Raw genomic sequence first — 15,361 nt, forward strand, 5'->3', positions numbered from 1 at the left:
TATGGATTGGTGACCCTAGCAGGACTTCCCAAAGCCAGCTTAGCCCCACTCAGAGCTACCTTGAATGCTTCAGCCAGGCTTTTAACGGGATCTAGGAAATGTGATCACATTTCACCCGACCTGTTGCTCTAAACTGGTTATCTATTGAAGCTAGAGTCAGACTCAAGATTGCTTGTCTGACTCATAAAGCCATACACCACAATACCCCATTCTACCTAGCAAATAAACTTGAGCTATCGGGGTCTAACAGGACCCTCAGAAGTACGTTCACCCTTCTCTTGAAGCCACCCAGGTTAAAAAAAAAAAGATCGTACAACCGTGGGTTCACCGATCTTGCTCCTAGGATCTGGAACTCCTTACCATCCGAGATCAGATCAAATCCTTCTACTACTTCCTTTAAACAACTGGTCAAAATACTACTAATAAACGAACTTTAATCGCACTTATGATATTCGGGTGTTTTTGTTAATAACCAAATTCTTGTGTATTCTCACTGATGTTCCATACGTCTTTTGCTTCTTTTTGCATTTGTTTTGTCCCAGTCCTCGATCGCTCCTTTAACTGCATCATTTGTTGATTTTTGCTTGATCCCCTTTAGTTAATATTCCTCGATCGCACATCTTGGTTCCTTCTATTGTATGATCTTTTACTCTGAGCGATACATGGCGCCTCTGATACACCCTACTCGTTACTCTTGAATGTTCTCCCACAGTTTGTACTCTCACTTACCTCCTTTTTGTTTTGTTTTGTATAATGGCTGAAGACTACTCTGTACAGCGCTCTGATACCCATTGGGGTCTCGTTTGCGCACTATAAAACTTTTTTAAATAAAATGCTATACATAGTAGAACCATGCAGGCCTGCCCCCTCACATTAGCATACGTGTATATGCAGATGAGAATCGATTTGCGAAAAGAACACAGAGAATAGTGGTGTTAAGAAGGACAGATGGTGAGACAACTGAAGGTAAGAATGTATGAAGCGGGGTAGGAAACAAATGGCTTCTTCATGAAAGAAAAAAGTATGATAATGTAAATGTGAGTGCAGATGAAAAGGGTGATCAACGGGCTATTCATAAAAGGTGACTGCTGGTTCTGCTGGGGATGGGGGCCTTAAAAGACGAGGGACAAGAATGGGTATGGGATGTTTGTACCCATGAGCACTACGGTAAGTTTTAAAAATCCCTCCAGTATTTGCAGTGGTGAGCGAATAAACAAAAACTAAGGTCTCATATTTGTAAAGACGATACCCATCAGATGTATATGGAGAAATATTTAAAACGCTTCCTTAATGTCTAAATAAAAAAAATGATATTTTGCGCATGAGGTATTATTACAAACATCCATAGTTAAGTATACTGATCTAAAATATGTACAAACTAAGTGTGATTGACTTCAAATAAAGGAGATTGTAAAATGCTACCTCCGACAGTATATTAAATTGTTAGAAAAGTGTCTACGGACTGTTACTATATACAAAATAACCTACCCCTTTTACCCAGAGGAAGGAGGGGGGGTGAAAAAGGAAGGGAGTGATGAAAAAAGGAAGGGAGTGATGAAAAAAGGAAGGGAGTGATGAAAAAAGGAAGGGAGTGATGAAAAAAGGAAAGGAGTAAGTGAGTGAGGAAGAAAGGGAGGAGAGGAACCAGGGACGGAAGAAAGAGGAAAGGAAGAAAGAAAAGAGCGGGTGACGAGAAAAAAGGAAGGGGGAAGGAAAGAAGAAAGAGTGGAGAGGGTGGTGGAGGTGGAAAGAAAGTAAGTGCAGCACTTGAGAGGGGACGAAGGAAGGAACGGTGGAAACAAGGGATGAGGAAAAGGTAAAAAGGAAATGAATATGGAAAAAATATGGAAATATAAAAGGAAGGAAGGAAATTAGTATGGGTGAGAATAATGAAGGGAGACCGGACGTCTGGAGTAAAAGAAATGGAGAACACAGTTAATACATACCTGCAAACAGAACACTGTCTCTGAGGCTGGAGAGCAGTGAACATTACGATCACAGAGTAGTTGCGTGGCGGCGCTTTAACAAACCTCCTGAATTTATCTCCGTTCATTCGGATGACTGAGCGCCTGGAACTCCATTCCATCATTTGTTCCACCTTTTCAGCTAAGAGATTCTGTAACAAAAGAAGCAAGGAATTATTTACTGAGATTGAATAAAAAAAATGTAAAGCTGTAGTGTGACCTAAATTCTAACTTGCACCCCATAATATATTTTTTGTCGTATGGCACACACCAGTCAAGCATAGTTCCTTTGTAAAAGACCCATCTACCAACCCATTCTTTATCGGCATTAACTAGACAGTGTAAAAATGTATGTGGTATATGAAGAGAAGACATTCAGCGCCTAAACTGCATTTTCTGGTAGATATCAGAAGAGGTAGCTGTTAGTTTTAATGAGGAAGCTGTCTTGTGGCTGGTTAAAGCTCTTGACACATCCGTGGGGAAAAAAACATTTTCTTTTACCCGAGGCTGGGGGCATTTACCACCTTTCAGCACTCAAAACTGAATGTTGTTAATATTATACTTAAGTGTTTTTTTCTACACTTCGTGGAGCGTTACAATTCACAAGAAGATTCTATTTCTTTCAATATTGAGGCCCAGTGATGCTGGGAAACCAACTTCCTGTGTTGAGAGTTTCTGCAAGTCAAGTGATAAAACTTTCACTCGAAATGAATGCCGACAACAGATCTTCTGAAGAAGATTGGAATTTTGTAGTGTCCCATTTTCCTCCCTGGTGTTTGGCTCTTCCAGGGCTAAAAATAATATCCCAGGTTCCAAACTCATGGGAAGTAGCACTCAGATGAAAATGTGATAACATTTTATAAGACCTCCAACAGATTTGCGTGTCTTGAGTAATTTTCCAGTTCCTCCAACTTGTATTTAATTGAGGATTTCTGTTTCTGGAAGGTGGCCCCTTCTCCTGTAGACTAATTACCTGATCCTCTAGTTGAGAGATCCTTACTTCTGCTTCTTTTAAGCTCTCCGGGATCTGGTCCACTGTCTACTCGATCTTAGAAAGTCGTGCATGTAGGGCTGCGATTTCGGTGGTTTGTGAGGCTTTTAAGTCCCTTATTGCCTTCAACAACGTCTTGGTGTCCCATTGCATTGTAAATGTAAATGTAAATGTAGACATACTTGTAAAGCGCACTGATACTCCTGAGTGTCCTGGCGCTGTACTCATACCGCTAGGGAACCCTTCCTGGTTTTTCCCCGTGAAATGTCCACTCCTGGGCATCCCCAGGGTGCAACCAGGCATCCCTAGCGCTGTAGGGGGCCGTTGTGGAGACTAAGCAAGCTATTGCCCAGAGTTGCAGCGTGGGACCCATGCTTAGAGTAGGCACCGAGGCGAGAAATCCGGTCCGAGGAATTATAAGCCAAAGATCTGCCGAGACCAGCCAAGGCAGGAATTGAACCCTGGTCCCGGGCCAGAACTCTGCATCAGGGACTGCCGCTCTAACCATTGAGCCACACTTCTCCATTGTGGAAGGGAGATCCCCTTGCAGAGTCTAATTGCTTGGACCAACCAGGTTGTGTTGTTGCAACTATCCCCTTACTGGGTCCTCCTGTTCAGTACCAAGTGATCACAGGTTTGTTGCTGACTTGGTAGGAGATGTCAAGCGTTGGAATAGCATCAAATTGCCAGCTGGGGGGGAGAACAGGGGACAAATGCTGTGGCCCCGATGGTTGCAGGGGACTGTGGGGGTTGGGGCTTCCCAAGCGAATCAGCCCCAGAGCATACACCTGACCCCAGACCCGATTTAACCTTCATGAAGAGAGGGTATTCCAGGACTTCTTTGGTTTTTAGAAAAGTAGCCTCTGGTTCCAGGATAGCCTCCGCTGACTTTTGCATTAAGGTCTGGGTAGGTAGAACTAACACAGATTCCGGGCTACTGACCCTCTGTATGCCGCTCAAAGAGACCGCCTCCAAAGCACCCACCGGCAGGTGCTGGACCTCACTGACACGTTCACTTCTTCAAGGTGTAATTCTTATGGGCCCAGGCAGTGCGGATGACTCGTTTCTTAGCCCGTTGGTTTGGGTCAGGTACATTAAAGTGGGTTGTTACTGCAGAACCAGAGACCTTAGAGTGGCTTCACATTTTTCACCCACACCCCAAGTCCAGAATGTTATTGATCTCCCAGATGTATCTCACTTGAATTATCCACAATCTTGCAGTGCGCTGATGACCCTGAAACAAAATAAGGTTCTATTGTGACCCTACTCAGCGACCCTCTAACGGGTAGCACAATCAATCCCTGCAGGCAAGCAAGCAGAGTGCATGCACTTGGAGGCCACAGCAGGTTTGCAATCAATCTTCTCTCCCTCCTAGTCCTGGGCAGCACTGATGATCCGAAGAGCAGAGGGGATAAAGCAGGCTCCGCTACCATGCTGGTTGCGGCCGAAAACAGCACCTGAAAACCATCAGGAAAAACAGCTGCCATTACGCGATCCCGGTCTTTAGAGCGGCGTGTCCTGACATCGCAGGCGGAGTGTCGGCACCTCAGCCATCGATCGTCATCCCCTCACTCCAGACTCAATATGTTGACGAGCGTCCACCAACGAATCAGGAAGCTTCATTCTCGGCCAACCCTTGCTCACATAATCCATCACTTTTCCAAGGGTAGCATCTTGTCTCAAAGCTGTTGACCACTCTGATTCTGAGAAAGCTTTGTTAGTAACGCACAACAACTCAGTAATCACAATATCTTCCTCTTCTTTGACAGTCACCTCATGATCTTCTTGACAATACATCCAAGGCAACTGTGGTATATCTTATGATGATATCTCTTTTAGAGTCATGTAGCACCCTAGTCTACAAGCATACTAGAATGTGCATAATTTCAAAGAGGCAGTTGTGAGTAAGATCTTTAGGTGGATTGGATGCTCTCTTATACTGTCTATAGGAGTGAATGAATCCACTTTTATCAAACCCTAGGTTACCTGGTTGTGATTGGATTTATCTTTTCTACAGCAACCTTGAAGGACAATCTGCAATAATGTTTTTAATATCAGGACAGTACTGTATGTCATCACAAAACTCTTGTAACCTGAATTGTCACTTGTCTATTCTAGAAGTGGCTCTACCGGCACCCTGGGTGGTAAACATATCTACCAAAGGCGTGTGATCTACTCTTACTACAAATTCCAATTCCTGCAAAGAATGTAAAAAACAATTAACACTCCACCAGCAAGCCAAAGCTTCACATTCAACAACTAAATAAGATGGTTCATTACCTTTAAGACTGTTGCTGCCAAACGCTACTGTAGGGGGCTGTAGGAGGCTGACTTAGTATATGGTGCACCCTTATTTAAGTGTTTACACTTTGGACTAATCAAGGCAACCCTTGTGGTGATTTTAGAAAGCTCTCAAAGTGGTAGCTGTGGAGAACAGCCTTCAAACCTACCTTGAAGTAGTGTTAAGCAGCTTGTTTTACCAGTTTAATCATGTGTGTAGGTTAAACCATATAGTGTATATATAAAAATATGTCTATTTATTACACAACGCTCACTAACTCATAGCTATATCTCCTACCCAGAGCTAGCAACACACATACACAACATTACTTCAATTGCAATAAGGTAAGTAGCAAAAAATACTGTGGTCTCCAGGACGAGACCAAACCATATATTAAAGAAATGTGTACTGTAGGAGAGGACTGAGCTTGGACCAGAAGATCCAGAGGAGCCAGGGACACAAGGACCCACCCAAGGTAAGTACCAAGGAACCCTATAGAGGCTGTGTGCAGACTGAAACACAGCTGTGTGCCCAATGGAAGTCAAAGGAGAAGTCACAGTTGCCTTTTTGGAAAAAGAAGGATTCTTCCCAGAGGACCAAAAGTATTGCCTTGGAGGATGGAAGGTTGGAAAGCCACCCTGCCCGTGAATGCCCAGGAGACCAGGACACCTACATAAGGGAAGCCAGGTGCTTAGGGGTGAGGAGACACTGGAAACCTCCGTAGACTACAATGGATGATTCGGAAAAAAGTGCAGCAGGAGGAGAAGGTGAAGATGTCTGGTGCAATAAAAGAGTGGATTCTGGAAGTGAAGAACCTGCAAGCAGAGGGGACAGAGTCTATGCTACTCAGGAGTGACCAGGAGGCACGGAAGAGCAGTTCCCAACAATGTTGTACGGTTTAGACGAGTCGACGGTGACCTTGTCACTGCAGCTGTGAAGACCAGGTGATTCTGAGGAAGTCCTGCATGAGCTGTCCGATGTCAGTGACCAGGGGGTCGGTGTCTGGCGGGAGCACCAACAAGCCGTGGTAGCCGTAGCTGGTGTGGAGAACAAAGAAGAAGGAACGTTGGGACCAACAAGGTCCAAGGGATACACCAACAACAGGAGAGTCAGGGCAGGATCGAGCGGGGAAGCTCACTAGAGTAGAAGAAGACCATCAGCAGGACCCACAGGCCAAAGGCATAGGAGTCACAAGAGGACCTCAAACAGCTCACCAAGAAGGAAAGCACACAGTACCGAGGAGGCAATGAGGATGCTGTACTTGGCAGGAAGAGAGGCTGGAAGCTTGTGCTTCTTGTAGCCTGAAGATTTCTGGAGTGCAGAGCCAAGAAACCTTGGTAATGGCAACCTGATGCTTTGCACAGGGGTTCAGTCCCAATGGTTCAGATGAGGGATACGGCCTTCAAAATTTCAGCAAGGACAGGTCAGGCCCCGAGGAAGTTGCAGAATCACCACCTGTGTTGCTGAGCCTTTCCAATTCCGTGTGACGTCAGGAGCAGCAGACCACTTAGCTTCGTTGGGGTGCCTGCAGATGCAGGGGAGTGACTCCTTCACTCCAAGGGAGTTCACTTTGGTTGTCCTTGATGTCCACAGGTCTGTTGAAGATCCTGGAAAAAGCACAGATACAGACGACTTGCAGAACAGCGAGACCAGGAGCAGCAGGAGTCTTTGTTGATGCAGTCTCGGTTTCAGCCGAAGTCCAAGTGTCCAGATGGACGTGATTTCATGTTTGAGTCTTGTCCCATGATGACTCTAAGGAACAACCCACAAGTAAGCCATTAGGTATCCTAGGAAAAGGGTTGGAACGACTCAGGGGTCCCTCCCAGAGGAGGAGCTGGACAGAGGGGAGGGTACTCCCATGGCCTTTGACCAGTTTTGCGCCATAGCAGGAGAAAGGGCTCCCTGAACTGGCAAACACTGGAATATGCAAGGAGGGCAGTCTAATGGTGCTGGCAAGCGCCCCACCCAATTCAAAATCATTAAGTCCTATCTGGAAGGTGGTCACACCTCCCGGTGACAGGACACCTATTGTATTACCTTCCTTTGCTCAAGCTTGGCTCATCAGGAGGAGGGCAGAATTGTATCTGTGGTGGTCAGCAGTACTAGCTTGCTGTCAGACCCCGAAAGGCTGTTACTGGGTGCACAGGGGGGTACTCCAATTGAGCCCCCTGTACGCATCATCATACTTCCAACAGTGGAATCAGTGTTGGGGTATGATTCTAAAATGTTTAATTCCAAACATGACCTGTTTCAGTACAGCCCCTATATAGTTAAATATCTCGTATTGGCTGATGTCCACTATATGTATTAAAATGGCTGACCATACTTACAAAGCTTGGATAATTGCCTCATCATCTCTGGGGTTTGTAGGGGTGTCCTAACAGACAGAAATAGTCTGCTACTGTATAGTAATCATCACCTCGGGGCCCTCAAAGACAACCTACCCTTTGGGCAGTTCGTCAGTATCAGGGGAAACTGTAGTACCCTCACAGACTTCAGAACTGAGGCTAAAGGACTGGAGTACAATCTAAGACAAAAGGGTTATCCTGAACATCATGCCAGGAACTCCTTTAAGAGGGCATTGAGTAACCCCAGGAAGTCACTACTACAAATAACATCAAAAGTACATACAGGCACCCTGACGTGTCACATCATTCACTCCAGACTCCACACTTATTAAAGGGATAATTAAGAAACACTGGGGTATCCTGAACACTGGAGACCTGGACATACCCACACCCAGGTTTGCCTTCAAAAGAACAAAACATTTGAAAGATATCCTAGTACACACAAGACCTAAGACTGAGAACATTACATTCCAAAGAACACTCCGGGGGTCTCCCTCCAGTCACAGGGCACCATCCATGTGATTCCTGTTCGGTCTGTGAACAAACAAGAGCCACTAAAGAGATATCGCTCTCGGACACATTCACTTCGAAATTAAAACAACACATCCCACTGTATATACATGGGCGTGTGCCCCTGCAATAAAAAATATGTAGGGATAACCATGAGGGCGGTTAGAACACGCATCACCGAACACAAGAGCAACATAAGAAGCCTGAGCGTCACTACTAAGATGTACACCCACTATAAAGAACTGAAACATACCCCGGAGTCCCTACAGGAGTCCCTACAGTGGCTGGTTCTTGAAGCCCACCCTAAAATCACACAACAGGCACTATACTGGGTACACCGTCTGTAGACTGATCAGTATGGCCTTAATGATGAGATACCTTGGGCTTCCCTAGCTGACAGATAACCTCCCAATGTCAGGGTATCCCGAAGTAAGTCCATTGCTAACACACTGTAATGAGAGGATGGGATTACGTACCCCCTGCACCCCTGGAACTGCACTTCCAGCTTGATGCAATTGTCACTTCGCATGCCTGACTGACTGACTGGGGTGGCGGAGTGGTGCATGCGATCTAAGATAAATGTTTGGAGCCCGCTTGGACGATAGATCGCGCAATATTAACTTCCACATATGAGCATGATACTGTGTTGATTTTAATGTTGACCTTTTAGTGGTTGCCACACAATGTTCATGAGCCGGGCCGATGTACCATCATATATGAGACAATAGGTCTAGTCGGGGTATAAGAAGGATTCAATACAATTCTAGTTCCTGAATAGTTTAATACATAGAACTGTTCTACGCCTTTGACTACTCTGTAAGATAGCCGCCAAGTTTACCACCATCAGTTGAGCTGTTCCATACTTAACCATTCTCGTGGTCCTCGTGCGATCCGTTAGCCGCCCCCTCCCCACACGAGATGCCGGAAAGTACTTCCGCGCCAAGGCTGGGCAGCTTGTCACTTTTCCAGCACCGGCGGAGAGGGGTTGGTTGAATCAGCCCAGTAGACTGGTGAGTAACAACAGCTAGCCGACATTGTCCAGCCCTGTGACAGAGCATTTCTGCAGAATGGGGTTTTGATGGGATGAGCTCGCCACATGGTAACCGCCACTCCTTTGCATCAAACAATAAATTGGAGGGTGTATGTTGGGATGTTGGTATAAGACACGCATACCGATATCAGGGAGGCTGACTACCTGAGAGAGGGGGCCTTCAGCTGTTATACGGGTTCAGTGTGTAGCAACCAAGTATCACATGGATTTGCTCCCCGGTGCAGCTGGGAGATACAACCAGGGATTGTTGACAGATGCGCTTGCTCCCCACTAGCTAACACTGAGGCAGGCGATTTGTGCGGGGGTAAGTTGACAACTTTGCCAAAGTTATCATGTTGGCCTCACTCTTGCCTTTCACGTTTTCTAGGATACCATGACCCAGGTGTCTCGATTAACCGCCGGACACCTCATGGAGTGATACTTTCACCACAGATAGGTGAGTGGATTGATAGTTATATCCACTCAGACAACTATTGTGGTTTTTATAAGTGATTCCCTGCTATGCCTTTTTAAAACAGTCTTCTGTTTTTAAGATAGTTAACCCATCTAATTGCTTGTGAATGATGGATTGACTCTCACAGTAATATCATGTACCACTGAAATTGCAATTATGTTCACGAGTAGGGGTAGACATGAATAGAGAGAGCAATGGCTATACAGTGACCTATATACTATTGATACAGTTGTGATTCCATTCTGTATCCCCTTTTCTTAGGGCACTTTGCGATACTGAAGGACATATTGCTCGCAGTTTTGATATGTGGTAGATAGGATACATACTCTTTGTGTAGATAGTTCATTCACTAGGTCCTGAAGAATTGCCACGGATCATACTTACCAACAGGCATGAAACATGTCGACCTCTAGAGTAGAGCATAGCTAAAGTGAACCATTATGTCAGAGAGCTGCCACTCCTATTGTTTTTAAATAGGTGGATAGCCAGCCTGAATAAAAGTCTTATTTGGACTATCCTACCTGTTTTAGTCACTTTTCCAATACATCTACACCATCTAGACCCCTCCCACCCACTGCACCATACGGCAAGGAACAAAAGATCCCCGCTAAGGAGCCACTTCATGGGTGCCCATTGGATATTGCAGCGCCGACCCGACGAGGAGCAGGTCTATATGATGAAGAATGACATCTAGCTGGCTGGGTGTGTGAGGACACTAGTTCCGACAGGAAGTATTCCCTTCCTCTCGCTCTAATCTACTTAATTTGCACACATAATCAGGGATTCCCTACACTTGTCTCTGTGGTTCGTACAATTGAGGAACTGCATAACTTCCTGACCCGTTCAGAAGCGGTCACTCCTCCCTGGTCTCCTGGGTATCGTAGCGCTTTTCCACCACTGCTTGCAAAAAACGATCTTGTGCATTGCCTTGTAATTAATTGCCTTGTTATTATTTTGTGTCCGCTCTGTATTGTAGCGCTTTTTTCACTCACTGCGGCCAAGAAGTAATTGTGCACTGCTCGCATTGCTTTGAAATTAGTTGTGCCTGTGTATTATCGTAGCGCTGCACTGCTTGCTAATATTAATTAGTGCCTGATTGTGCCGGTGACACTGCCCTTAGCTATATTTCACATCGTGCCCCAATCTCGTCCTGTTTGGCTTTTGTTGTTGCTGCCATTTTGTTGTTGTGCCTCCAGCCCGTCTCTCCACCCCACTCCCGCCTCCCAGCTGCTCCTCCCTCACCCCTCCCCCTCCACTAACCACTTATGACAGATGCCTTTGCGCGCAGCGGACGCGCCCCATGCGTGCCGAAGGTGCGCCCAGCGCCAGACCCCCTGGTCCCCGCAAAATCCACTCCACCCGCATAACGTACGACGCCGCAACCCTCTCAGCTCTTAACCCCGGCCGACTCCCAAACTGCTACCAAGCCGCCCCAGGTCCTACCCATGGACCCTTCACCTGCCGCTCCTGCAAGTTCGACTGCATCAGAACCCACACCAAATCCACAAACTCCAAACAGAGCTCCGACACTAACCACCTGAAATGCATCCTGCTCAACACCCGTTCGGTCCACAAACACGCCATTGACCTTTGGAACCTACTCGACACTACATCGCCGGACGTCGCCTTTCTTACAGAAACCTGGATGAACACCTCATCAGCTCCCGACATCGCCATAGCCATCCCGGACGGCTAAAAGATCATCCGAAAGGACCGCACCAACCAAACAGGAGGAGGCATCGCCATCGTCCATAAGAACACCATCCGCATCACGACCAGTTCCGACGATAACCTCGCAGCCGCCGAACACCTTCACTTCCAGATCCACACCGACCCCAAGACCACACTCAGAGGCACCCTCATCTACAGGACCCCGCACACAATTCAGCGAAGACATCACTGACTTCATCAGCCCACACGCCCTCCCCTCCGAGGACTACATTCTACTGGGAGACCTCAACTTCCACCTGGAAAAGAAAATCGACAGCAACACCACCACCCTTCTGGACAACCTGGCCAACCTCGGACTCGAACAACTTGTTGATACCCCCACCCACTATGCCGGTCACACGCTCAACCCAATCTTCACCTCCAGCAAACACATCTCCTTCAACCACACCACAGCTCTCCATTGGACGGGCCACAGCTGCGTTCACTTCAACTACAAAAAGACCACGACCCACAACCTCCCACAACCAATTCCCCGAAGAAACTGGAACAAAATTACCACCGACCAGCGCTTCACCAAAACCCTCCTGCCAAACCATCGGACCCAAACCAAGCAGCCACCAACCTCACACAATGAATCACCCACAGCACCGACGAACTAGCACCCTTGAAAAACCATCAAATCAAGCAAGGTAGCAAAAAAGCCCCCTGGTTCAACGATGACCTTAAGAAATCCAAGAAGTTCTGTCGCACCCTCGAGAAAGCCTGGAGAAAAAACCCTACCACTGACAACCTGACTACCTTCAAGAACGCCACCCGCAAACACCACCAACTGATCCGATCCACCAAGAAATCAGCATTCAAGGATCGACTTGACAACAACGCCCACAACAGCAAGGAACTATTCAACATCGTCAAAGAATTTACCAACCCCACCGCCGGCACCAACGACATCACTCCCTCCCAAGACCTCTGCGACTCCCTAGCATCATTCTTCCACAACAAAATCGCAGACATACATAACAGCTTTGAAAACCAGTCGGGAGACCAGTCCACTCCACCCACCTCCGAACCTAAACCCCCCTCTAACAACCTTTGCGCCTGGAACCCAATCACCACTGAAGACACCATCCACCTGATGAACTCCATCCACTCAGGATCGCCAACCAACCCATGTCCCCACCACATTTTCAACAAAGCAGACTCCATTATCGCACCCCATCTACGAGACGTCATCAACTGCTCCCTCAACTCCGCTACCTTCCCGGAAAGCTGGAAACATGCCGAACTCAGCGCCCTTACGAAGAAACCCACAGCAGACCCCACTGAACTTAAGAACTACCGTCCCATCTCGCTCCTCCCATTCCCTGCCAAAGTCATTGAGAAAGCTGTCAACAGTCAGCTCTCCGCCTTCCTCGAATCCAACAAATCCCTCGACCCATCACAGTCCGGATTCCGAGCCAAACACAGCACCAAAACCGCCCTCATCGCATCAACAGACGACATTCGAACATTACTGGACAACGGAGAAACAGTTGCCCTCATCCTACTTGACCTCTCTGCAGCCTTCGACACAGTCTGTCATAGCACCCTCATACAACGCCTCAGCAACGTCGGAATACAAGGAAAAGCATTGGACTGGATCATCTCATTCCTCACCGGAAGAACCCAGAGAGTCCGCCTCCCCCCTTTTAGATCAGAGGCCACCGAATTCATCTGTGGCGTACCACAAGGATCATCACTCAGTCCCACCCTCTTCAACGTATACATGAGTCCCCTCGCACCCATCGCGCGCCAACACAACCTCAACATCATCTCCTACGCAGACGACACCCAGCTGATCCTCTCCCTCACCAAAGACCCAAACACCGCCAAAACCAACTTACACGAAGGAATGAAAGATGTAGCCGAGTGGATGAAAAACAGCCGTTTAAAACTGAACTCGGACAAAACGGAAGCCCTCATCTTAGGCTCATACCCCTCTGCTTGGGACGACTCATGGTGGCCACCGGCCCTGGGAACCGCACCTACACCAACGGACCACGCACGTAACCTAGGCTTCATCCTAGACTCCTCCCTCTCGATGACCAGACAAGTCAATGCCATCTCATCATCATGCTTCAACATCCTACGCATGCTCAAAAAAATCTTCCGTTGGATCCCCACCGAAACAAGAAAAACGGTCACCCACGCACTGGTCACAAGCAGACTGGATTACGGAAACACCCTTTACGCCGGAACCACAGCCAGACTCCAGAAAAAACTCCAACGCATCCAAAACGCCTCAGCCAGACTCATACTAGACATCCCCCGCCAAGCTCACATTTCCGGTCATCTGAAAGACCTCCACTGGCTCCCCGTCAACAAGAGAATAACGTTCCGTTTCCTCACCCACGCACACAAAGCCCTCTACGACCTAGGACCCGAATGCCTCAACACGCGCCTGTCCTTTTACACCCCGACCCGCCAACTACGTTCGTCCAATCAAGCCCTCGCCGCAATTCCGCGCATCCATAGATCCACCATGGGGGGAAGATCCTTCTCCTACTTAGCGGCCAAAACCTGGAATTCTCTCCCCACCCACCTCCGCCTTACACAGAACCACCTCTCCTTCAGAAAGCAACTAAAAACTTGAATATTCGATCAGTAAAGTACCCCCTCCCTCAATCGCCTTGAGACCCTCTGGGTGAGTAGCGCGCTATACAAATTTTTGAACTTGAACTTGAACTTTAGGTAGTAGTACCCTCTCACTTATAACCAAGCACCCTACCCTAAGGACTCAAGAGCCTCCCATAGTGGTGACTTACAGGTTTTAAGTGCAGCAACCTCAGATATAAGGAAACACATCTGTCGTGAGCGGTGCAAGCACCAACCCACTCAGGCTGCAATAGCAGGCCTATAGTCACAGTTTAAGTGGACTCCCATGAGTTGCACAAATGGAGAACAGACTGAATGCATCCCAATTGAGCGTGGTGAACGCCAAGGATGTGTTCTCGCTCCAACACTGTAGTCATTATATAAGAATGATATCGTAGATGGACTAGAAAACTGTAAAAATGACTCTTCTGTATTGAACAATAGAAGGTACCCATCCTTCTACTTGCAGATGATTCTCTCCTCATTTCTAAGAAGTCTATGGGGCTTAACATTTTAATAGATACATTTTAGGTTTTGTAGGTCTAGGGGCTTGGAACTAAATGTAAAAAAAAAACAAATACATGGTGCAGGGTAAGGGAACAAGTAGAAACTCACTCATTCACGTTGGCAGTGAGGTACTAGAAAGGGTAGATCGTTTTGATTACCTAGGGGTTAGACTCATGGAGAATTTCAAGTGGTTAGGATAATCAAAAAAAAGTTCCCATGTAATTGAGCATAGATCAAATGCTATTAGAACAGGCAATTGACATCACATGTAGTCTCGCGAATTTTGGATATTGTAAAATTGATACTTGTATAGCGCGCTACTCAACCGCAAGGGTCTCAAGGCGCTTGTACGAATACCGCTGTGGAACCCATCCTGGCTTTCCCTGTGAGGTGTCCACTCCTGGGCACTCCCAAGGTGGAGGCCAGGCATCCTTAGCGTTGTGGGGGCCGTTGTGGAGATTAAGCAAGCTATTGCCCAGAGTTGCAGAGTGGGACTCCATGATTCGAATAGGCACCGAGGGGAGAATTATCAGGTCCGTGGAATTTTGAGCCCAAGACCCGCCGAGACGGGGAATTGAACCCTGGTCCCGGGCTAGACCTCTGCATCAGGGTCTGCCGCTCTAACCATTGAGCCACACTTCTCCACATATTTATGGCGCTAAGGTCCAATGTGCTGCAATCTATGGTGTCAAAATCTGGGGTATATTAACACTCATCTTTTAGCTACAGCAGAAAATAACTTTGCTAACTTTGTTAGGAAACTGCTTTCTGTTCCAGCCAGTTCACACCTCATCACATAATATTTCAGTTTGGGGATGTGGCTGTATTAAAATTAGTAGTTTATTGGGTTCACCTTTGGGCTACACCAGAGTTAGGAGACTATAAGGATTCTCTAGCAGAATTATTAAAAATCCCAGGGGCCAGGATGCTTACTTGGGTAACATTTGTCC

The 15,361-nt window shown here is 47.1% G+C and overlaps 1 protein-coding gene across 3 annotated transcripts in view; it reads right to left on the minus strand.

Annotated features, from left to right (window-relative positions):
* The window catches only part of TUSC3 (tumor suppressor candidate 3), a 1,466,371-nt gene that overhangs the window by 1,011,769 nt on the left and 439,241 nt on the right, over window positions 1-15,361 (minus strand). For all 3 annotated transcript variants that reach the window (XM_078678946.1, XM_078678947.1, XM_078678945.1), the window contains one exon: window positions 1,947-2,116. In XM_078678946.1, coding sequence (XP_078535072.1) covers window positions 1,947-2,116 — 170 coding nt within the window. The remainder of the gene's footprint in view (window positions 1-1,946; window positions 2,117-15,361) is intronic.

Source organism: Lissotriton helveticus, chromosome 2_2 (genome assembly GCF_964261635.1).
Source record: "Lissotriton helveticus chromosome 2_2, aLisHel1.1, whole genome shotgun sequence".
Lineage (NCBI taxonomy): Eukaryota > Metazoa > Chordata > Amphibia > Caudata > Salamandridae > Lissotriton > Lissotriton helveticus.